Source organism: Odocoileus virginianus, chromosome X (assembly GCF_023699985.2).
Source record: "Odocoileus virginianus isolate 20LAN1187 ecotype Illinois chromosome X, Ovbor_1.2, whole genome shotgun sequence".
NCBI lineage: Eukaryota > Metazoa > Chordata > Mammalia > Artiodactyla > Cervidae > Odocoileus > Odocoileus virginianus.
In genome coordinates this window covers 26,780,498-26,806,780 of record NC_069708.1, presented here as the reverse complement: position 1 = coordinate 26,806,780, position 26,283 = coordinate 26,780,498, and the positions used below count along the sequence as shown (strand labels likewise).

Below are 26,283 nucleotides of genomic sequence, written 5' to 3'. Positions count from 1 at the left end.
TAAACACTACATTAAACACTACATTAAATGGGAAAAGTTATATGATTATCTCAGTAGATGCAGGAAAACCATTTGATAAAATGCTATTTCCATTTATGATTAAAACAAAACTCTCAGTAAACCAGTACTAAAAAAGAACTTTTAAAGTGATAAATAACTAGAAAAAACTTAAAACTATAGCAAACATTATGGAGGTGAAACATTAAATGCTTTTCCCTCTTAGATTGGGAATATGACAAAGATGCATGTTATTACTATTTCTTTTTTTTTCCTTCCCTCTATCCTGCTATTACTGTTCCTAAACTGCATTTTTCTGAAGGTTCAAGCCAGTGCAATAAGGTAAGAAAAAATCTTAAGTATAGATATTAGAAAGGAAGAAATAAAAAGATAAAACATCATTCATTGATTGATTCTGTTTGTGCATGTATGCATTTAAAGATTGAACACCAGAATTCTATTCCTTGGGAAATGTGTTATGTATCACAGCTGTGTAGGTAATATAATTTTGCCTTTTGACATCATCCCAGTAAAAAATTTCAGTTTTCCCCATCTTTTTTCAGGACTCACATCATTTTTCATAAACAGTATGATGGTGTACATAGAAAATCCACAAGACCTACAGATACTTTGTTAGTACTAATAAATGAGTTCAACACAATTTTTTTTATATAACATAAACTATATATTTTTAGGCATAAGCCAGAAGCAATTTTAAAATTAAGTTTTAAAATTATATGGTCCCAGGTTGGTTTTCCTGTGAAGCAGACTGGGTGACATAGTTTATCAAGAACTACTTTTATTAGAAAGTGCTTTGGGGATCAACACACGTATAAGAGGGAAAAAACAATCTCCAAAAGACCCTAGCCAAATTCATAGATAGCTCTGGAGCTAATATGGCCCTTGAAAGGTTTCTATATTTGGGGAGGAAAGAGCAAGGCTTTATACCTCCTCATTAATCAGGCACTGGATGCGTGATGATGCAAAGAAGCATCTCCTTGGGAGAGGAGACAACTGTCCTTGAGATAATTTTCTTCAACTAAGACATGGACTTAGGAAATGGATCACAGCATCAACTGCAGATAACATTTTAAATGGCTTCAAAAATATCAAATGTCTTAGAATAAATCTAGTGAAAGGTATACAAGTGCCATACATAGAAAACTATAAAATATTACCAAGAAAAATTAAAGACCTAAGTTAGTGGAGATCTATACCATATTCATAGGTTGGAAGATTCAATATAGTAAAGGAAAGTTCTCCCTAAATTGATTTTTAGATGCAATCCAATTTAAACAAAAATCCCAGGAGGGTCTTCTCCCTTAGTTTTATTTTACTGTGGTTAGAACTCATAACATGCGAACCACCCTCTTAAAATTTTAAGTGTACAACATGTTATTTTTGACTATACATGATCTATAGCAGATCTCTAGAACTTATATTGCTTAGAAGAAGTAGTGAAGTGAAGTCACTCAGTCGTGTCCGACTCTTTGCGACCCCATGAACTGTAGCCTACCAGGCTCCTCCACCCACAGGATTTTCCAGGCAATAGTACTGGAGTGGGTTGCCATTTCCTTCTCCAGGGGATCTTCCCGACCCAGGGATTGAACCTGGGTCTCCTGCATTGTAGACAGACACTTGACCATCTGAGCCACCAAGAAGTCCTAATATTGCTTATGTGAAATTCAATGCCTGTTGATTGGTAACCACATTTTCTCTCCCCACCCTTTGCTCTAGGAAACCACCATTCCACTCTCTGATTCTATAATTTGACTATTTTAGATACCTCATATAAATGGAATCATGTACTATTTGCCTTTCTGTGTCTGGCTTATTTCACTTAGCATAATGTCCTCAAGGTTCATTCATGTTATCACATGTGGCAGAATCTCTTTTTCAATGTGAAACAGTACCCTATTGTACATATATACCACATTTTCTATATCCATTTATGTATCAATGGACATTTCTATTGTTTCCACATCTTAGCTATTTTGAATGCTGCAATGAACATGCAAAAGCAAATATTTTGAGATTCAGATCTCACTCATCTCACACGCTAGCAAAATAATGCTCAAAATTCTCCAAGCCAGGCTCCAACAGTACGTGAACCGTGAACTTCCAGATGCTCAAGCTGGATTCAGAAAAGGCAGAGGAACCAGAGATCAAATTGCCAAAATCCATTGGATCATTGAAAAAGCAAGACGGTTGCAGAAAAAAACATCTACTTCTGCTTTATTGACTATGCCAAAGCCTTTGACTGTGTGGATCACAACAAACTGGAAAATTCTTCAAGAGATGGGAATACCAGACCACCTGACCTGTCTCCTGAGAAATCTGTATGCAGGTCAAGAAGCAAGTTAGAATTGGACATGGAACTACAGACTAGTTCCAAATAGGAAAAGGAGGATGTATATTGTCACCCGGCTTGTTTAACTTTTATGCTGAGTACATCATGTGAAATGCTGGGCTGGATGAAGTACAAGCTGGAATCAAGATTGCAGGGAGAAATATCAATAACCTCAGATACACAAATGACACCACCATTATGGCAGAAAGCAAAGAGCCTCTTGATGAAAGTGAAAGAGGAGAGTGAAAAATCCGGCTTAAAACTCAACATTCAGAAAACTAAGATCATGGCATCCAATCCCATCACTTCATGGCAAGTAGATGGGGAAACAATGGAAACACTGAGAGACTTTATTTGGGGGGGCTCCAAAATCACTGCTGATGGTGACTGCAGCCATGAAATAAAAAGACACATGCTCTTTGGAAGAGAAGCTATGACCAACCTAGACAGCATATTAAAAAGCAGAGAATAAGATGGCAGAGGAGTAAGTGCACGTGGAATACATCGCTCTCCACAGATACATTAGGAACACACCTTCAGACACAGAAGTGCATGCAGAACACCAGCTGACAGCAGACAGGAGAACCTGACCACTGGAAAAGAATATATACAAGCATGCAAAACTCGTAGGACAAAGGAACAAGGGGGAAAAACAGGAGTGTTGGTAGGACTAGACCTGCCCTCAGTGGGTGGGGGTACTGAAGCAGGGGTCCAATCCCCACAGCAGGGCAATTGTCTGAGTCAGAAGAGAAACATTTAAAGCTGAGAGAAACACCTGATCTGTGGCAGCCTAAATGGAATGAGAATCAGACAGTCCTTGCTGAAGCCATACATACCTGGGACAGGAACACTGGTCTCCTGGAAGGCGTAGCAGCTGGGAGCTGGAGTTTAGGGATTTTGGAGTAATCCCAGGGTGGGGGCTGCTGTTGACTGTGGAGAGATGGATTGAGGGGATGTGAGGGAGGAGATCGTGGTGGGAAATGCTGGTGGAGGAAAGCCAGGCAGCCATGGAAGCAAGGTGATACTGCTGAGTCACACATAGGGGGTAGGGCCATCACCATAGCTCTCTCTCTCCCCACAGGCCGGCATCAGCAGCTGAACAATAGAGAGCCTGGCCCATCCAATGCCTGACGCACTGAACTACAGTGTGGGACCACACCCAGGGTGCTCTTTTAAGTGCCTGACACACTGATCTACAGAGTAGGAACCCAGCCAGGGGGGCCCCTCTATGTGCCTGAGAAGGACCCTCTAAGTGCTTGAAGGGATGGAGCTACGGAGGAAAGACTGGCCAAAGAGGCCTTCTGATCACCAGCTACAAGAAGCTCCAAAAAAAGACTCTGATAGGGCCATAACTCCTGCGGCGGAGGCAGTCCATGTCCCTGTGAACTTGGCACCTCCAGGGTCCCTTCAAGCCAAGCAGCTGCACCACCTTCATGCTCAACTCTCACTGGGGCAGAGCTGCCACAGGCAAAAAAAAGTCTTGTGTCTATGCCCACAGGGTCACTTTGGTCGTGTCTGACTCTTCGCGACCCTATAGACTGTGGCCTGCCAGGTTTCTCTGTCAGAGAGAGGGTTCTCCAGGCAAGAATACTGGAGCATGTTGGCTAATACTGGTTGCCATACCCTTCTAGAGCACTATATTTCCTGCTGCCCCAGCTGCCCACCCCCAACTACCTGGTGCTGCCAGAACCCCTGCAACCCAAGCAGCTGCACCACCTCCATACCTGGCCCTCACAGGGCAAACCCAAGCCCTCCAAGGCAGCCTCAGGAACAAAACTCCAGTGGACAGCCCACACGTAGAAGTGGAAATAAAACCACAGTTGAAACCCACGGGCAGCATGGCCAAGGAAGACCCAAAACCTTCCTATCAGCTGTACAAGCTGCATATTAAATCCACACGATCAACTAAGCAGACTCTGTGTCGATGGAATATATAAAAGGCCATTGAGAGCTCCCACAAAAGAAAATGCACTAGCTCTGACAGCTGTGGACATTGGAGACAAGAACACAGAGGAGTAGGACCAGATTAGAATCTGAGCTGCCCCCACAGCAGGTCCAGAGATCAGCACAGTGTTGGAGGGCATCCTAGAGAGGTGAGGTGGACTGTGACTCCCAGCGAGGGAAAGGACTCTGACAGCAGTGACTCAAGAAAACATTTATTATTCTTATTTTCTGACTTGTTCTATAGATTCTATAGGGTTTTCCCCCCTCTGTTGTAGTTGTCGATTTTATTGGCACTAAGAAATCCAATTAAGCTTTTGAGCTTTTTTTCCCCCTCAGTCACATTTTTTATTGTTGTTATAAACCAATGCCTATACATTGGGCTTTTGCAGTTCCATGGAGTTTTCCTCTTTTTTTAATTTTAATTTTTAACTTTTAAAACCCATCATTATTTTCCCACATTTATTCCTTTGTTTGCTTTTCCTACTGTTCTTTTCCCCTTGCAGTTATACTTTAACATATGTAAATCTTCTATCTACCTTTATTTAACTTTGCATATCTATTCTTTCTTTTTCATTCTCTCCTTTCCTCTCAACATATTTGTTAGTTTTATTTTCATTGCTTTTTTCTCCAATTGGCACCTTGCTTTAGTTCTATTTTCTAGTTTGTGCTTTAATTAGTTTTGTTCTGGTAGATATAATTTTTGGTTTCCTTTGTTTGCTGGGTCAATCTACTATACTTTAATTTTGTTGGACTGTTTTCACTTTGCTCATGAGCATATATGTAAATGTGTATATTCAGTCACACTTTCTATTGTTGTTATAAACCTCTGTCTCTACATTGGGCTTTTGCAGTTCTGTGGAGTTTTCCCTTTTTTTCCCCTTTTTTCTTTCTTCTGTTTCTTTCTTTTCTCTTTTTTATAATTTAAATTTTTAATTTTTTTCAAACCTATGATATTTTTATGCTTATTCCTTTGTTTGCTTTTCCTACTGTTCTTTTCCCCTTGTAGTTAATCTTTAATGTATATAAGACTTCTTCATGTACCTCTGTGTAACTTTGTGCATCTATTCTTTCTTTTCTTTCTTTCCTTTCCTCTCAACATATTTGTTAGTTTTGGTTTTATTGCTTTATTCCTCACTTGGCACCTTGCTTTAGTTTGTTTTTCAGTGTGTGCTTAAGGTAGTTTTGTTCTTAACGAGTAAATATAATTTTTGATTTCCACTGTTCACAGGGGCAATCTACTGTACTTCATTTTTTCACTTTGCTCATAGGGGTATATATATATGTGTGTGTATTCCATCATTTTAATTATTATTTGCCTGATTTTGTAACTGCCACTTGTCTGGGGTTCATCTTTGGTTTCTCATTTTTGGATATTTGCTTTAATCTCACTTAATGCCATAACAAACCACTTGTGGAATCTTCGTTCCTGACCAGAGATCAAACCCTGAGCCTTTGGAGAAGGAACACTGACTCCAAGATCCTAGACTACCAGAGAACCAACCTTAGGGAGTATCAAATAGTGAGAACTCACACAAAGGAAACCACTTATAAGACCCTGCATCACCCAACCACCAGTAGCACCCTGTGCAGGACGCCTCATCTGAACAACAAACAAAACCAAAATACAAACCCAATCATTAGCAGACAGGACCACCACCTTACTCAGCCTTGTTTCAGAGGAAACACAAACAATCAAAACCTCAGCACAAATCTCACCTATACAAAGCTCACACAAACCACTGGACCAATCTCAGGAGGGCAGAAACCAAAAGGAAGAAAGAATTCAACTTTCTTTAAGAAAAGAATTCAACTTTCCTTGAAGCCTGGGAAAGGAGACCTGAAACAATAACTTAAAAAAAATGAAAAGGCAGAGAAATACTGCACAAATGAAGAAACAAACTAGAAACACAGAAGTCCAAATAAATGAAGAGGAAATAGGCAAACTACCTGAAAAAGAATTGAGAATAGTGATAGTAAGGATGATCAAAAACCTTGAAACCAAAATGGAGAAAATGCAAGAATCAATTAACAAAGACCTAGAAGAATTAAAGAATAAACATACAGAGACAGACAACACAATTACTGAAATTAATCAATAGCAGAATATCTGAAGCAGAACGAATCAGTGAGTTGGAAGATAAAATGATGGAAATAACTTCTGAAGAGCAGAATAAAGTAAAAAGAATGAAAAGAGCAGAGGACAGTCTCAGAGACCTGTGGGACCATATCAAATGCACCAACATTTGAATTATAGGGGTCCCAGAAGAAGAAGAGAAAAAGATAGCGTATGAGAATATTTTTGAAGAGATTATAGTTGAAAATTTCCCCAACATGGAAAAGGAAATAGTCAATGAAGTCCAAAAGGCACAAAGAGTCCCATTCAGGACAAACCCAAGGAGAAACACATCAAGACACACACTAATCAAACTAACAAAGACTGAACACAAATAAAGAATACTGAAAGCAGTAAAGGAGAAGCAACAAGTAACATACAAGGGAAACTCCATACGCTTAACAGCTGATCTTTCAGCAGAAACTCTGCAGGCCAGAAGGGAATGGCAGGATATATTTAAAGTACTGAAAGGGAAAAATCTACAACCAAGATTACTGTACCTGGCAAGATCTCATTCAAAATTGATGGAGAAATCAAAAGTTTTTCAGACAAGCAAAAGTTAAGAGAATTCAGTACCACCAAACCAGCTTTACAACAAATGTTAAAGGGACTTATATAGTCAAGAAATACAAGAGAAGGAAAAAGATCTACAAAATCAACAATACAAATAATTAAGAAAATGGCAATAGGAACATATATATCAATAATTACTTTAAATGGAAATGGAATAAATGCTCCAACCAAAAGACACAGACTAACTGAATGGATACAAAAACAAGACCCATATATATGCTGTCTACAAGAAACCCACTTCAGACCTAAAGACACATATAGACTGAGAATGAAAGGATGGAAAAATATATTCCATGCAAATGGGAAGCAAAAGAAAGCTGGAGTCGCAATCCTCATATCAGACAAAATAGACCTTAAAATAAAGAAGATCACAAGAGATAAGGAAGGGCACTACATAATGATCAAGGGATCAATCCAAGAGGAAGACAAAACAACTATAAATATCTATGCACCCAACATGGGAAGGAGCACCTCAATACATAAGACAAACACTAACAGACATAAAAGGAGAAACTGACAGTAACACAGTAACAGTAAGAGACTTTAACACCCCACTCACACCAATGGACAGATCATCAAAACAGAAAATTAATATGGAAACACAAGTCTTAAATGATACATTAGATGAGATGGAACTCATTGATATCTTCAGGACATTCCATCCAAGCAGAAATAAATTTAAAAGAAATGAAACAACAGTAAAGATTAATAAAGCTAAAAGCTGGTGCTTTGAGAAGATAAACAAAATTGACAAACCTTTTAGCCAGACTCATCAAGAAAAATAGAAGAATCAAATCAACTAAATTAGAAATGAAAAAGGAAAGGTTACAACAGACAATGGAGAAATACAAAGCATTATAAGAGACTATTATGAAAAACTATATGGCAATAAAATGGATAACCTGGAAGAAATGGACAGATTCTTAGAGAAGTTCAGTCTTCAAAGACTGAATCAGGAAGAAATAGAAATTATGAACAACCCAATCACAAGCACTGAAATTGAAGCTGTGATCAAAAATCTCCCAAAAAACAAAAGCCCAGGACCAGATGGCGTCACAGGAGAATTCTTTCAAACATTTAGAGTAGAGCTAATGCCTATCCTTCTAAAATTCTTATGAAAAATTGCAGACGAAAGAACACTTCCAAACGCATTCTATAAGGCTTCATCACCGTGATACCAATACCAGACAAAGACAACACAAAAAAAGAAAACTACAAAAAAACAAAAAACAACAACAACAAAAAAGAAAACTACAGGCTAATATCACTGATGAACATAGATGTAAAAATCCTCAACAAAATTTTAGGAAACAATTCAGCAACACATCAAAAAGCTCATACACCATAATCAAGTTGGGTTCATTCCAGGGATGCAGGGATTCTTCAATATACACAAATCAATCAGTGTGATACACAGTATTAACAAATTGAAAGATAAAAAACATATGATAATCTCAATTGAGGCAGAAAAAAACCTGACAAAATTCAGCACCCATTTATGACTAAAACCCTTCAAAAAATGGGCACAGAAGGAACCTACCTCAACATAGTAAAGGCCATATATGATAAGCCTACAGCAAACATTATTCTCAATGGTGAAAAACTGAAAGCATTCCCGCTAAGATCAGGAACAACACAAGGGTGGCCACTCTCACCACTATTATTCGAAGTCCTAGCTACAGCAATCAGAGAAGAAGAAAATATCTAGAGCTAACCAATAAATTTAGCAAAGTTACAGGATACAAAATCAATACAGAGAAATAACTTGCATTTCTATATACTAACAATGAAAAATCAGAAAGAGGAATTAAGGAATCAATTCCATTCACCATTACAACAAAAAGAATTAAATATCTAGGAATAAAGCTACCTAAGGAGACAAAAGAACTGTACACAGAAAATTTATAAGACACTAATGAAAGAAATCAAAGATGACATAAACAGAGGGAGAGATATTTCATGTTCCTGGGTAGGAAGAATCAATATTCTGAAAATGACTGTACTACCAAATGCAATCTACAGATTCAATGCAATCCCTATCAAATTACCAATGGCATTTGTGACAGAACTAGAACAAAAATTTCACAATTCATATAGAAACAATGAAGACCCCGAATAGCCAAAGCAGTCTTGAGAAAGAAAAATGGAGCTGGAGGAATCAACCTTCCTGACTTCAGATTATACTACAAAGCTACAGTCATCAAGTATGGTATGGTACTGGCACAAAAACAAAAATATAGACCAACAGAACAAGACAGAAAGCCCAGAAATAAACCCAGGCACCTAAGGGTACCTTATTTTTGACAAATGAGGCAAGAATACACGATGGGGCAAAGACAGCCTCTTCAATAAATGATGCTGGGAAAATTGGACAGGTACATTAGGAAGTTAAACACTTCCTAACACCATACACAAAGATAAACTCAAAATGGATTAATGACTTAAATAAATGTAAGACCAGAAAGTATAAAACTCTTAGAGGAAAACATAGGCAGAACACTTGATGACATAAATCAAAGCAATATCCTCTATAACCCACCTCCTAGAGTAATGGAAATAAAAACAAAAGTAGACAAGTGTGACCTGATTAAACTTAAAAGCTTTTGCACAGCAAAGGAAACTATAAGCAAGGTGAAAAGACAACCCTCAGAATGGGAGAAAATAATAGCAAATGAAACAACTGACAAAGGATTAATTTCCAAAATATATAAGCAGCTCATACAACTCAATAACAGAAAAACAAAAAACCAAATCAAAAAGTGGGAGAAACACCTAAACAGACATTTCTCCAAAGATATACAGATGGATAACACACACATGAAAAGATGCTCAACATCACTCAATATTAGAGAAATGCAAATCAAAACTACAATTAGATATCACCTCACACTGGTCAGAACGGCCATCATCAAAAAGTCTACAAACAATAAATGCTGGAGAGGGTGTGGAGAAAAGGGAAGCCTCCTGCACTGTTGGTGTCAATGTAAATTGATACAGTCACTATGGAAGACAGTATGGAGATTCCTTAAAAAAATAGGAATAAAATCACCATAAGATCCAGGAATTCCACTCCTAGGAATATCCCCTGAGGAAACCAAAATTGAAAGAGACACATGTATCCCAATGTTCACTGCAGCACTATTCACAATAGCTAGAACATGGAGGCAACCTAGATGTCCATAGACAGATGAATGGGTAAAGACGTTGTGGTACATATACACAATGGAATATTGCTCAGCCATAAAAAAAGAACACATTTGAATCAGTTCTAATGAGGTGCATGAACCTAGAACCTATTATACAGAGTAAGTCAGAAAGAGAAAGATAAATAGCATATTCTAACACATATATATGGAATCTAGAAAATAGTTACTGATGAATTTATATACAGGGAAACAATAGAGAAACAGACATAGAGAATAGATTTATGGACATGGGAAGAGGTGAGGAGAGGGTGAGATGTATGGAAAGAGTAACATGGAAATTTACATTACCATATGTAAAATAGATAGCCAGTGGGAGTTTGCTGTCTGGCTCAGGAAACTCAAACAGGGGCTCTGTATCAACCTAGAGGGGTGGGATTGGGAGAGAGGTGGGACGGCAGTTCAAAAGGGAGGGGATATATGTATACCTATGGCTGATTCATGTTGAGGTTTGACAGAAAACAACAAAATTCTGTTAAGCAATTATCCTTCAATAAAAAATAAATTAATTCTAAAAAATCTAAAATTAAAAAGAGAATCCACATTTATAAGAAAAGAACAAACAATCCAATAAAAATGTGCAAGAGACTTGTATAGGCACTTCATAAAAGAAGATAACCAAACAGATAATAAACATATGAAAAGGAGTACAACTTCATTAAACTTCTGAGAAATGCCAGTTAAAATCACAATGCGGTATTACTACAAACCCACCCACCAGAATGGCTATAATTTAAACAGTGACAATAACAAGTATTAGCAAGGATGTAGAATGCCCAGAATTCTCATACATTGCCATATGTTGGGAATGCAAATTGGTACAATCACTGAGAAAAGATGTCATTATCAATAAATTTGAAAATGTGCATTCCCTATGACCCAGAAACTCCAATCCTAGGTATATACCCCACAGAAATTCAAGTACATATAACCAAAAGACCTGTGTAACAATATTCATAGTACTGTTATTTACACTAACCCCAAACAGTAAACAATCCAAAAATTCATTATCAGTAGAATGAATGAATAAACTGTGGTATATTCAAACAAGTGAATAATATACAATAATACAACTAAAAAACTACACCTGCATGCAACATCATGGATACCAAAAAAGCATGACACTGAGCCAAAAAAAGCCACCCCAGAATATGTACTGTTTGATATCATTTATATCAAGTTCACAATGGGAAAAAGTAATCTATGATGTTAGACATCAGGATAGTCATTCACTTTGGAGAAAGAAAATGGTATAGTGATAGGGTTGGGGCGTAAGATGGGGGTTATGAGATGCTACCAATACTTCTATTTCTTGACCTGAGTTCTGGTAACATTAGTGTATTCACTTTATAGTAATTCATTGAGCTGTACAATTATGATTTGTGACCTTTTCTGTATGTATACTTCAATAAAAAAGTAGGGGGAAAAAAGAAATGAAGAGCTAAACGATGAATATTTATAGACTAGTCAGATGAAAATGACCCTCTATGAGAGCACCCTGCAGGCAAGGCAAGTAGGTTTTCTTGGTAATGTTCTTGGGAACTAAATGGCTTCAGAAGTTCTCTGGTATAAGGAGATCTTCTCTGTAAGGTAGTCACAGATAAATTACAAGTTATTTTTCACAAGATCTAAGAGAAAAAGAAAGAGATAAGACCTAAATGCAAATAAAACAGAACATCAAATGATACATAACAGAAAACTTTTTGCACCATCATACAGGTAATGTAGTTAGGCCTCGTCTCCATTTCACTGTCTAATGATTCTAAAAACCAGTGAAATATTGCCAGTGGAGCTATCTACTCACCTAAGCATAGGTAACAATTCATAGTCTTAGCAAGACCTGAGGAAAACAGGCCTGTTACAAAACTCTGTTTTATATGAACATCTCCAAAGGCCCCAAATAATATATAAGTCGACGAGTATTCAGGTATCCCAACTATAACCAGCACTGTGCCAAGTATTGTGGAAAAAGACAAAAAAAGAAGGCACATTTCCGAGCAGCTCCAATATAAAAACACAAAATTCATTAAACACAAAAACAGCAATAAAAACTGGAGAATGATTCCAAGACAGAATATGGTGGGCGGCTTGCAGGAGCAGATTAGTAAGAAACAAAATGGGATAGGTATAATGGAGCCAGTTCATTGAAAACCTTCAATGTCACACTGAAAAGTTTAAATTTAAACATAGAAAGTGATTTTATCTGGATCCCATTCCCCTAAAATAATTCTTAGATTTAGTGATTCCTAGTCATTTTCTTCATCAACTGACACTAATAATTGATATCAAATCTAGATACACTAATGTCCTATCCAGTTAAACCAAGAGATGTTTTGTGCAAAGTTAAGGTTGACTTCAATGACATCACCTCAAATCAGTCAGTTCAGTTGTTCAGCCGTGTGACAAGTTGTTCACTCTTTGTGACCCCATGGACTGCAGCACGCCAGGCTTCCCCATCCATCACCAACTCCCAGAGCTTGCTCAAACTCATGTCCATCAAGTTGGTGATACCATCTATCCATATCATCCTCTGTCGTCCCCTTCTCCTCATGCCTTCAATCTTTCCCAGCATCAGGGTCTTTTCCAATGAGTCAGTTCTTTGCATCAAGTGGCCAAAGTACTGGAGTTTCAGCTTCAGCATCAGTCCTTCCAATGAATATTCAGGACTGATTTCCTTTAGGATGGACTGGTTGGATCTCCTTGCAGTCCAAGGGACTCTCAAGAGTCTTCAATACCACAGTTCAAAAGCATCAATTCTTTATCACTCAGCTTTCTTTGCAGTCCAAATCTCACATCTATACATGACTACTGGAAAAGCCACAGCTTTGACTAGATGGACCTTTGTTGGCAAATAATGGCTCTGCTTTTTAATATGCTATCTAGGTTGGTCATAGCTTTACTTCCAAGGAGCAAGTGCCTTTTCATTTCATGGCTGCAGTTCACCATCTGCAGTGATTTTGGAGCCCAGAAAACTAAAGTCTGTCACTGTTTCCATTGTTTTCCCTATCTATTTGCCATGAAGTGATGGGAATGGATACCATGATCTTAGTTTTTGAATGCTGAGTTTTAAGCCAACTTTTTCACTCTCCTCTTTCACTTTCATCAAGAGGCTCTTGATGAAAGCCTCACCTCAAATAATTAGGGACATATTCCAAATATTGCTAACAGTTCTCAATAAACCATTATAAATCTACACAAACATATTTTTCTAAGCACTTAAACCTTAAGAGTTCCAATTAGAGTATCTCTTAGGGAAACTGTCTGAGTGAGATACTACCTTTATTTGCCTATCCCACAAAATAATCTTCCAACCATTTAAATATGCCTAATACCTAATATCTTTTTGCCTTTTCATACTGTTCATGGGGTTCTCAAGGCAAGAAGACTGAAGTGGTTTACCATTCCCTTCTCCATTGACCACGTTTTGTCAGCACTCTCTACCATGACCCATCCAACTTGGGTGGCCTTACATGGCATGGCTCATAGTGTCATTAAGTTATACAAGGCTGTGGTCCATGTGATCAGTTTGATTAGTTTTCTGTGACTGTAGTTTTCATTCTGTCTGCTCTCTGATGGATAAGGATAAGAGGCTTATGGAAGCTTCCTGATGGGAGACTGACTAAGGGGGAAACTGGATCCTGTTCTAACAGGTTGAGCCATGCTCAGTAACTCTTTAATCCAATTTTCTGTTGATAGGCGGGGTTGTGTTCCCTCCCTGTTGTTTGACCTGAGACCAAATTATGGTGGAGGTAATGAAGATAATCCTTAGAAGAAATAGACTAGCCAGCATAGTCGACAAAAGAGTCCGAAATGCAGTTCTTGGGTGCATTCTCAAAAACAACAGAATCATCTCTGTTCATTTCCAAGGCAAAACATTCAATATCATAGTAACCCAAGTCTATGCCCCAACCAGTAATGCTGAAGAAACTGAGGTTGAACGGTTCTATGAAGACCTACAAGACCTTCTAGAACTAATAACCAAAAAAGACGTCTTTTTCATTATATGGGACTGGAATGCAAAAATTGGAAGTCAAGAGTTACCTGGAGTAACAGGCAAATTTCACCTTGGAGTACAAAATGAAGCAGGGCAAAGAATAACAGAGAATGCACTGATCATAGCAAACACCCTCTTCCAACAACACAAGAGATGACTTGACACATGGTATTGACCATCTGGTGATGTCCATGTGTCAAGTCATCTCTTGTGTTGTTGTCCGAAATCAGATTGATTATATTCTTTGCAGTCAAAGATGGAGAAGCTCTATACATCAGCAAAAACAAGACCGAGAGCTGACAGTGGCTCAGATCATGAACTCCTTATTGAAAAATTCAGACTTAAATTGAAGAAAGGGAAAACTACTAGATCATTCTGGTGTGACCTGAATCATATTATTTACTATTATACAGTGGAAGTAACAAAGAGATTCAAGGGATTAGATCTGATAGAGTGCCTGAAGAACCTTGAACAGAGGTTCCTGACATTGTACAGGAAGCAGTATTCAAGACTATCTCCAAGAAAAAGAAATGCAAAAAGCCAAAATGGTTGTCTATAGAGGCCTTACAAATAGCTGTGAAAAGAAGAGACGCTAAAGGCAAAGGAGAAAAGAAAAGATAAACCCATGTGAATGCAGAATAGCAAGGAGAGATAAGAAAGCCTTCCTCAGTGACCAGTGCAGAAGCAATAGAGGAAAACAATAGAATGGGAAAGACTAGAGATCTCTTCAAGAAAATTAAAGATACCAAGTAGATCATTTCATGCAAAGAAGGGCACAGTAAAGGACAGAAATGATATGGACCTAACAGAAGCAGAAGATATTCAGAAGAGGTGGCAAGAATACACAGAAGAACTATACAAAAAAGATCTTCATGACCCAGATAACTACGATGGTGTGATCACCCACCTAGAGCCAGACATCCTGGAATGTGGGCCTTAGAAAGTATCACTACGAACAAAGCTAGTGGAGGTGATGGAATTCCAGTTGAACTATTCAAATCCTAAAAGATGATGTTGTTAAAGTGCTGCACTCAATGTGCCAGCAAATTTGGAAAACTCAGACGTGGCCACAGGACTGGAAAAGGTCAGCTTTCATTCCAATCCCAAAGAAAGGCAATACCAAAGAATATTCAAACTACCACACAATTGCATTCATCTCACATGCTAGCAAAGTAATGCTCAAAATTCTCCAAGCCAGGCTTTAACAGTACATGAAGCGTGAACTTCCAGATGTTCAAGCTGAATTTAGAAAAGGCAGAGATCAAATTGCCAACATCTGTTGGATCATTGAAAAAGCAAGAGAATTTCAGAAAAGCATCTATTTTTGCTTTATTGACTATGCCAAAGCCTTTGACTGTGTGGATCACAACAAACTGTGGAAAATTCTTTAAGAGATGGGAATATCAGACCATCTTACCTGCCTCCTGAGAAATCTGTATGCAAGTCAAGAAGCAACAGTTAAAACTGAACATGGAACAACAGACATGTTGCAAATCGGGAAAGGTTTATGTCAAGGCTGTATAATGTCACCCTGCTTATTTAACTTCTATGCAGAGTACATCATGCGAAATGCTGGGCTGGATGAAGCACAAGGTGGAATCAAGATTGCCGGGAGAAATATCAATAACCTCAGATATTCAGATGACACCACCCTTATGGCAGAGAGCGAAGAAGAACTAAAGAACCTCTTCATGAAAGAGAAAAAGGAGAGTGAAAAAGTTGGCTCAACACTCAACATTCAGAAAACTAAGATCATGGCATCTGATCCCATCACTTCCCGGCAAATAGATGGGGAAACAATGGAAACAGTGACAGACTTTAGTTTTTTGGGCTGCAAAATCACTGCAGATGGTGACTGTAGCCATGAAGTTAAAAGACACTTGCTCCTTGGAAGAAAAGCTATGACCAACCTAGATAGCATATTAAAAAGCAGAGCCATTATTTGCCAACAAAGGTCCATCTAGTCAAAGCTATGGTTTTTCCAGTAGTCATTTATGGATGAGAGTTGGACTATAAAGAAAGCTGAGTGTCAAAAAATTGATGCTTTTGAACTGTGGTGTTGGAGAAGACTCTTGAGAGTCCCTTGGACTGCAAGGAGATCCCACCAGTCCATCCTAAAGGAAATCAGTCCTGAATATTCATTGGAAGGACTGATGCTGCAGCTGAAGCTCCAATACTTTGGCCACCTGATGTGAAGAACCGACTCATTGGAAAAGACCCTGATGCTGGGAAAGATTGAAGGCAGAAGAAGGGTATGACAGAGGATGAGATGGTTGGATGGCATCACCAGCTCGATGGACATGAGTTTGAGCTAGCTCCGGGAGTTGGTGATGGACAGGGAAGCCTGCAGTCCATGGGGTTTCAAAGAGTCAGACACGGCTGAGCAACTGAACAGACTAAACTGAACTGAATACCTAATATAGTGGTACCTAATATAGCAGGCTTTCTATTTATTGAACTATATTGTTAAATTACACTAGTACATTAACCTTACTCATCTCTCTCATGGTTTAGTATACTTTGATCATATCCTTCTCTCTACTGCTCTCTCTACAGACTGAAAAAAACAGACTAGAAAATCCCTCCAACACTTTGATCAATTTAGGTTGGCTTCTGGGGATTTGTATCAGCTGTTAAGTTTTTCTTGATGAGCAGCCACAAGGATTACCTATATGATTGTGAATGCAAACCCACTTTTTGTCTTTTACAGGGAAATGATAAGAATTTTGTTTCATCATTGTTTTCAACACTCTTCCTGTTAATGCCCACCATATTCTTGGCTTCTAGGACCACAGTCACAACTGGGCCAACTTCTTCACAGATTTATAAACAGTGATTTTTATTTTACTCTAACAATAATATTGTGTATTATCTGAGTCAGAGACTGATAAGATGTATTTCTAATAGTTCCTGAGATCATCTCCAATGAGTATCCAGATAAACCTACAGATACTCAGCTACTCCAGCTGAAGGAGACAGGCATGATTCCAGAAGGTCCACAGTGACCCTTTCATTTTTTATCACAAACAATTGTCTCCACTGGGGAGGCTTTTCTAATATGCCCCTAGGAGAATTTTGTCGATCTCTCTGCTGTGTATCCTGGCTGCCCTAATTTCCTTCTGTATTCTGTTTTTAAAGTTTTAAAATTGAAAGATGGCATACATACATCTTCAGTGACTTCTAGATCCCTTTCTTGAGTCATAACTGAGCCCATCCTCTCATAGCATGGATAGGTTTGCATGATCTTATACAATGAAGTGCCTGTGACTATTCTCCCTACCTGGTCTCATGAGATCTTCCTGCAATTTATTCTTATCAGTTTGCCTGCACTCCTTGCAGATAAACTGGTGTGAAACCTGAGTGTTTTGCCCATGGAAGGGTGTATATTTTTATCTTTCTTCCTCTCCATCTAAGAATTGCTGTAACAGCAGCTGTTTGTATTGAAAACTGAAATATAAAAATATGACCTACGTGGCCAAATCCCACTAGGCTGTTTACTTCCTTATTTATGAATCAGATTCTGTCAGCACGATTTAGAATCTTGACTGTCAGCAATACTGCAATTGAATGTCCTTGCAAAGCCAGCAGAGGGTGCACCAGGGCACTGAAAATTTTACCCAAGATGTAGCAGTATCAATTTACTAGCCAATCAACAGTCCCCCCCCTTTTTTTTTGCTTGGTATACTAAACCTAATATCCTTAAATCTTAAGTTTGTTCTGGGATAAAATTCCTTCAAAGCTACTCTAATTCTCCTGAAAGTGAAGTTCAGGAAAAATAAGGAATACATGGTTAAACTTAGTCTGGCTAAAAATAAAGGTAGAGTAAAAAATGATGCAAACTACTTTGTAATTTACAAAGCTCTACCCAGCTACCTGACAAAAAGTTTCCAGAAAGTAGTATATCGCAGAATGGGAACTGAACTGGGAGCAAATAGACCAGCTACCATTCTAATTTTGATCATAGTTGTATGACTTTAGACAAGTCATTTCCCCCATAGGAATTATGTGTTCTCCAAAGATCAGATGGACTCATGGCCCCTCATAATTCAGAAAAAACTCTAACTCCAGTTGATGTCAGTAAACATAAAGAGCCAGTAGGCTTATTTCTACTCCTCGAAAAGACTAAAACAGAATAAAGGACAGAAGATAGGGCACTGTTTTTAAACCTAGACAGAACTATTTTGAGTACCATGCAAAGGCAACTAAACGTCATTATAGACCATATGAGAATCCCATACCATCACAGAAGCCCCAGAATACAGCTGTTCTGCTAGTCCTCAGCCTACAAACATAGGTCAGTTCTGAATGCCAAAAAGCCTTGGCCACTATTTGACTAAGTAAGTTCAATCCTTCATCTTTTCACAGAATACCAATGTTCAGCTGCTAAGTATTTCTACTGGGTATAGTCAGGGATGTAGGGTGGATAGATAAAGGGAACCAGAATCCTAGTTAATTATCATGTAGTTACAGTGTTTAAAGTTTCAAGTACCAGAAGCATGTCTATTGATTCACTTCTTTGATAAACTGTTATATAAGTTTAAGTGTGCTAGCAAAACATTTTAAGGCTCAGGACAACTTTACAATGTAGAAACTGTGTCAGTCCTAATATTACAGCATTATCATGAATGCAACACCAGCTTTGGATGAGTGGTCAGAGTAGCACAATGTTATACAGTATGGCAATGACTCTAAATGTGGTAGTAAATATAGAAGGCCTGGGTCGCTCACCTCAAGGAGTTATTTGCACAACTTGCCCTCTTCCTCAAGAGGAACAAATTGACTGTTATTCTTTAACCACCTCAAAAAGATCCTTGGCTGCTTCTCTTAAGTTTTACACGAGACAAAATATGGCAAACGAGAATATTTAAGTGCACTAAATTTCCCTAAATAGATTTGCTGTTTCAGAAGTTGTCTAGCAAGACGGTATATTTCTACCAGAATTCCTCAGGGGCGCTGATCCTCACTAAATTACCGAGGACAATTCGTCTCAAATTGCAGGTAAGTGTGAACAAGTCCACGATGGTCAGCGCACCAGGACCCCGCGCAGAAAACGCGGTTCAAAGTTGTTTCAACGGGCGTGGAGCAGTTACTACAGCTGTTTACAGCTCCAACTCCAAACGAGAGTCTGCTAGTGCTGGCATCAGCTCTGGACACGAAAAAACAAGCACAGCGGGTGGAGAATCTCACCGGGAGCAGAACGGCCAGGCTGCTGCCGTTAGTTGGCCAGGGGGGCAGCGCCCGCACCTTCGCGCCGCGGCCCGGCCGGGAGCGCAGCCAACTCTTCCAGAGGCAGCCGGAGCCGGGGGCGGCGGGCGCCGGCCAGAGTTCCCAAGTCCGGGGGTCCTGAGAGACTCAGGGTGAGCTGGGCCAGGGACCGAGGACAACCTGCCCCCAGGCGACCTCTCCCTGGCTGGCCCACCACCTCCCCGGTCCAGCCGTCGAACTCGGCTCGAGGTGGCAGAGTCCTCCCCCGGCCCCCGCCCCGCGCACATGGTGAAGGGGCCCTGCCCCTCCAGAGTGACTCACCTGGTGACCATCCTGGGAGTCTGGGGGGAGCGTAGTTTCTCCCGGCTCCAGCGGCTGCTGCTGCGGGGACCGCTGCCCGAAGTGGCGGGTGATGGGACCGTCGGGGTCGAAGTCACCGGGGCTGCTCAGGGTGCCCGAGGTGCCAGGGGTACCGGGGCCGCTGAAGCGGGACTCAGCTCCCCGTTCCCGCCGCAACTCGGAGCGCAATTCTAGGTAGCAGCACAACGTCAGCAGGTGGAGGGCCAGAGAGAGGCCAAAGAAACCCAGAAAGAGCCGGCAGCTGTTCCCTTCGCCCGCCCGGGCAGGGGCCCCGCGACAGCCGCAGCCCTGGCTCCCGCGTTGCCGCGGCGCTGCCGCGGGCAGGGGTTCCCTGCGCTCCACCTCGGGGTAGCCCATGGCCTCCGGAGACACCCACTCTCTGAGGCCCGGGAGCCGCCGCGTCTGCCTCAGCCCTTCGCGACCCCTGACAGGCGGCTACTGTCCTGCCATCGGCTGGGGGCTGCAGGGACCCGTTCCTGCGCGACGGAGGCTGGGCGGGACCCAGCAGGGAGCAGCCTCATGTGCAGCTCCTCTCCGAGGGGTGGGAAAGAGAGGAGGAGGGGAGGGAGGGACAGGCGGCTCGGCCCGCCGAGGGAATGAGGGAGGAGGCCCCGGCCGACCCCGCCCCGTGCCTCAAGCGGGTGCTGGTACGCCCAACCACCGGGCCCGCCAAGCCTCGGCGCCCCGCCCCCTACAGTTCCACCCAGGGCCTCCAGCCGCGGGGCGGGGCCTGGGGGCGTGTGGGTTCGCCTCTGTCCCGCGGCCCCACCCAGCTCTTCTAGCTCGCCCTGTTCCAGTTGGTGACTGCGGCTGTCGTTCATCCCTGGACTCCGCCCCAATTTAACCCTTGAGCGCCAGTTCGAGGTTGTGGGGGAGAGGGGAGAGGAGGAGGCGAGGCGAGGGAGGCTGAGAAGAATTGGGGAACCTTGGAAGGAAACTAGAGCAAAGAAAAGGAGGCGGAAACTAGTATTAATAGAAATGTTTGCAATTAACTGCAGTTGTTAATAACATCATCCAGTACTTATCTGTTTCTTTCAATCTTCAAAGCGTTTAACAGACGTTAAACTAATTAAAACAGTCCTGGGTTTGGAATGAAACCATGCCTGCTGTGTTTGCAATTCAATGGCCCGCCAAAAGAAAAGGAGACCCAGGAGCCTGAGAGCCAAAGGGAGTGAGAATTGGGTGGGGACTGAGTCAGTCCCACTCCTCGGGTGAGTCTGGGGCCTCAGTCTAAGCGTTAAGAAGCCCATCTGTGTCAGGTGGAACTGAAGTGATGCTGCCTCCTGCAAGATAAAACAGTCCCTAAGATTTCTTGGTATATTATTTCAACGTATTGATCCCTTTACAGTGTAGAAAGTGCTGTAGGAGAGAATCCACAGCCAGCGTAGTTTTCCTCTTCCACTGCAACAGGAGTTTGGAGTGGAGAACAAGTGCCTTCAATAAGCAAATGGGGAAACTGAGGTCCAGAATAAGGTGGATTTTTTTTACAAGCCTGGTCCACAGAATGACCAGACAGTACTGGCATCTCTATTTGCAGGCAACTGTTCTGGCCTCTCCACCCCTCTCCTCCTCTCCCTGGAGTAGTCCCTGGGGGAAGTTCAACAAGTCGGCCAAGTGTTCCAGATGTACACTGCTGCAACCGCAGTATCTTCAATAGCTGCACCAATCAGAAAAGGGTTCAGAGCAAAAAACAAACAAACAGAAAAACAAATAAAAAAGTAGCAAATGTCAGAACAAGACTCTGAAATGAAGTATGGAAAGGATTAGTTGAGTCAAAATTGACAAGAGTTATTAGTCTGCGATTATAGAGAGCCAAATGACCATAGCAGGGGAAGTATGTATGCTTCTTGGTCACTGTGTGAGGAATATTCCCATGTGAGGAATAATTAGCAGTTTTATTGACCTGAAAAGGGTAGGCCTAAGACCTGACTCGATGGACATGAGTTTGAGTAAGCTCCAGGAGTTGATAATGGACAGGGAAGCCTGGCATGCTGCAGTCCATGGGGTCTCAAAGAGTCAGACACGACTGAGCGACTGAACCAAACCAAAGACCTAGGCTGGTAGGAAAGAAGAAAATTAAGGGGAAGTAGGAAAGAATACAGAAGAAAAGAAACAAAAAGAATGAAAGCAAAGCATATGGTAGGGAGGTCAGTCCCAAGATTGCAGAAGTCATAAATCTTAAATATATTAGCCACAGCCAATTTTGTCTTTCAGACACTTTATGTATTGCCTCAGTGCTTCAGAAATATCTTTGTGTCTCCTCATTAGCCCTTTGGATGAAATATAAAGTTTCCAAAGACTATCATCATAATGAAAATAAAATTAAAAAGGAGCATTTAACAAGGAATTCTAGATGCTGGCAGGGGGAACTGCCAGGCTGATTTACTTTAATTATTACAGCTCAGAATTATTAGAAAGAATACTAGACTAGAAACCAGTAGATCTGACCCTGACACTGGTTTGCTGGGTCACTCTGAGCAAGTGACTGTTTTGGGGTACCTTAGTTTCTCCAACTGTAAAATGAGAAGTTTGAACTTAAACAGCTAAAATATTGTGTTTTATCTGTGATATCATTGACATTTTGACTTGGTTGCATACATAAAGGGTTCAAAGAGGCTGCTTCTTCTTCCCCTAAAATGAAAAAGGAACAAATAACAGCTACTCCTGAGAGTGGTGGTCGTGCTCAGAGGTTTTACTGGTCTCAATTTAACATGTTCTACCAGGCTTTCCGAAGCTTGACTGAGACCCTGGGTTGCACCATTGCCTTCAGAAGTCCTGCAAATTGCATATGATCTAGAACCTCACTTTGGTTCCTCAGAAGAAGAACATATGGCTTCATATGCAGTAGAAATATTGGACTGGGGCAATCCAGTGAGGAATGTACATGGTTATCTTTTAAAAGTGTTTTGGAAAAAAAAAATAAAAGTGTTTTGAAGTGTTAACTCTGTTAGTTTCTATGCTTCCATAAGTACCCTATCCCCTACAGCACAGGTCTCAAAATGACAGCCTGCAGGTTACATCCAGTCTACAGATGTGTTGTGTTTGGAGCAGTGTTGGTTAAAACTTTGGATTAAAGAAAAATAATTGCCAGGATACAGAAATCAGGAGATTTCACATTTTAAAATCCCTATTTCTTTAAAGCATGCTAACACTGGATCCACATTCCCATATGGCTACAATCAGCTAGAACTGCCCCCTTGAGATAAGAATGAGCAATCAAGTTCCACACAGTCATTCCCCAACTCATTCCTTTAGTCTCCATTACTGTGCTTGTCGCCCATTTACCTTACCTGTCTGGCCCCATGTACTCTAGAATACAAGATGTCAGCTCCACCCTACAAAGAACCCATACTCCCACAATCCTAAAATCACTGACATGTCCCGCATTTGAACAAGCTTGTTTCTTTGCTAAGAATGCCCCCACCTTGGAAAACTGATATATTCTTCAAGAATCAAATCATTTGTTCCCTCTGGTATGGCCCCACAACTCATTCCAAACAGATTTCCATTTTTGCTTTCACTGCACCCTGGTATGATGATATCTCTGACCACATCATATTGTTTTATCCACAGGCTTTCTCATCACTAACCTGTGAACAACTTGATAGACAGACCTGATCCATGAACATGTCTTAAATAAATGGGTTGCTGTATTTTAGGATTATAAACATTTTTCATTATTGGAAAGTGTAATGAGGACCTTCTGCAGAATCGTTTAGAACCAAAACCACCAGGACACAATTTTTATAGTGTCTGTATATTTGTGATGCAAGGTCTTGTAAAGGTTTTTACTGAAAACTACCATTAACCATTCTTACTGACAATAAATTATTAATAAAAAAAAAAAAAAACCATGTCCTTTCTGTTTTGGTAGTCTCAGTACAAAGCATAGCATGTAACACATAGTAGATACCAGTATTGTTTGTCAAATGAGTGGGGCATGACATCTGCTATGGTAACCCAGGCTACCTAGAATTCCAAAAATGAAACTGGGCCAAAGGATGCCTGTCAGTGCTACTTATGAAACTGCTACTGTGTATAGGGCTGTATAATACACTATCAAAGGATATAAAGGAAATAGAACCAAATGACATTTGTACAATTATCCTCTTTATTTGTACCACTGTTGAAGTTGTGGATAATCCAGAAATTCAAAATAATTGGTTTGTAGTACCTAATTGGCTTTCTGTCCCATCAAATTTCTCTTCCTAATTTTATTTGCCTGGGCCCAATATTAAAAAGGTCTATATAGTCAAGGGTTTCTTCAGTAGTCATGTATGGATATGAGAGTTGGACAATAAAGAAGGCTGAATGCCAAAAAATTGATGCTTTCGAACTATGGTGCTGGAGAAGACTCTTGAGAGTCCCTTGGACTGCAAGATCAAACCAGTCAATCCTAAAGGAAATCAACCCTGCATATTCATTGGAAGGACTGATGCTGAAGCTGAAGCTCCAATACTTTGGCCACCTGATGCAAAGAGCTGACTCACTACAGAAGACCCTGATGCTGGGAAAGGTTGAAGGCAGGAGGAGAATGGGGCCACAGAGGATATGATGGTTGGATGGGATCACTGATTTAATGCACATGAGTTTGAGCAAACTCCGGGAGATAGTGAAGTACAGGGATGCCTGGTGTGCTGCAGTCCATAGGGTCTCAAAGAGTTGGACACGACTAAGCAACTGAACAACAACAAATATTTAAAAAATATTAGTTGGCAATATCTGAATAGAATTCAAAATAAGTTGACCACCTCTGAGCACTCACCAATTGGGCAGAAGATGCTAAGGAGTTGGACAGAGACTGGTTTTTAAATACCTCTTAGCTCTGGTTAATACACAGAACAAATCACTGACATAGAAATCACAGAGTTGACTCTCTGACCCATTCAGTGACAAGCAGATAGACAGTTGGGAAGACTGTGGGCTTAGGTCTTATCCTGGTTTGAATCCCAGTGTATTCATTTGCTAGGTATGTGACTTAGGACAAGTAATTTTTGCCTGTCTTGCAGAGCCTCAGTTTTCCTATCTGTAAAATGGAGATGACAACCTATACTTAGTGAGATAACTGTGATGAAATGGGATGCTATATGTCCAAGTGTCTGACACATAATAAATACACAGTAAACTTTAGTCTCTGCTAAGCGACTTCCAGCAAAAAGAAATGAGAGGAAGAACATTTAACAGTTCTCAAAAATATAGCAGAAATGCAGAAAAGCAGCTACATACTTTGCCCTTGCCAAATGTCTGCCCCCATTTTGTATTCTTGAAGTTTCATATATTCACACCACCCTCTTACCAACTCTTGACTCCAACTTATATCCAACTTCCTCCTCTCTGTTTCCACTTGGATGTCTGTGAAGTGAAAAGTGAAAGTGTTAGTCACTCAGTCATGTCTGGTTTTTTGTGACCCTACGAACTGTAGCCCACCAGGCTCCTCTGTCCATGGAATTCTCCAGGCAAGAATCCTGGAATGGGTAGCCATTCGCTTCTCTAGGGGATCTTCCCAACCCAGGGATCAAACCCAGGTCTCTTGCATTGCAGGCAGATTATTTACCATCTGAGCCACCATGGAGCCCACTTGGATATCTAGTAGACATCTTACACTCAGTATGACCAAAAGCAAAACTCTTCTTCTCCCAGATGTGTTTATTCCTTGATTTTCTGTACTTCAGCAAATGGCAACTCCATCTTCTCATTGCTCAAGACAGAAACTTTGAAGTCATCCTCGAATCCTCTTTTTGAAGACCCCACATCCAATCTGTCAGTGAATCCTGTAAGTTCTGCTTTTAAAATAGACCCAGAACCTTACCACTTTTTACCATCTTTTGAGTACCACCCCAGTCCAAACACTCATGCTCTCTCATTGGATTACTATTTTAGCCTTCTCTTAGGTCTCCAAGCTTTTTACTTTTGTCCTTGCCACTCTACAATCTATTCCCTACCCTATAGTGAGAAACTTCTGTTAAAATATCAAGTCAGATCCTTTTACCAGCCACAAATCCTCCAGTGGCTCCCTTTCTCTCTCAGAGTCCTTACCTTGGCCTGCAAGGCCCTACATGATCCTACTGCTGGCCATCTCTCCTTCCACTACTGTTCTCCTTGCACTCTACTCCAAACACATTGACCCCTTTGCTGTTCCTTGAACTTGAAAAGCATGCCCCCACTTAAGAGTCTTTTTTACCTGTATTTCTTTTAGTTTGGAATGCTAATCTCCCAGCTAACTGCATGGCTTCTCCCTCACTTCTCCCAGGTCTCTTCTTAGATGTGACCTTGTTAGAGAATCTTTCCCTGGCTCATTTCCCATCACTCTCTGTCCCCTTCCTTGGCTGTGTTTTTTTTCTTAGCATTTATCATCTGATGTACTAGATATGTGTTTATTGTGTGACTCCTAAGAAGCCACAATTAGAATATCAGTTCCAGGAGGGCAGAGATTTTTGTGTTTTTGTTCACTGTTTTATCTATCAGACCAAGAGCAGTACCTGACACAATAGACTCTCAATAAATATTTATTGAAGAAATGATTGAATTCCTTCCCTGGTAGATT

At 40.5% G+C, this 26,283-nt stretch overlaps 1 protein-coding gene across 4 annotated transcripts in view; it reads right to left on the bottom strand.

Moving 5' to 3' along the window:
• EDA (ectodysplasin A) overlaps positions 1-20,394 on the bottom strand; it is a 362,948-nt gene extending 342,554 nt beyond the window's left edge. For 2 of the 4 annotated variants that reach the window (XM_020882970.2, XM_020882972.2), the window contains exon 1: positions 19,701-20,394. In XM_020882970.2, coding sequence (XP_020738629.1) covers positions 19,701-20,096 — 396 coding nt within the window. In that variant the 5' untranslated portion in view covers positions 20,097-20,394. The remainder of the gene's footprint in view (positions 1-19,700) is intronic. The other 2 variants (XM_020882968.2, XM_020882969.2) reach the window with 2 other exon arrangements.
• Between the last annotated feature and the right edge of the window lie 5,889 nt (positions 20,395-26,283).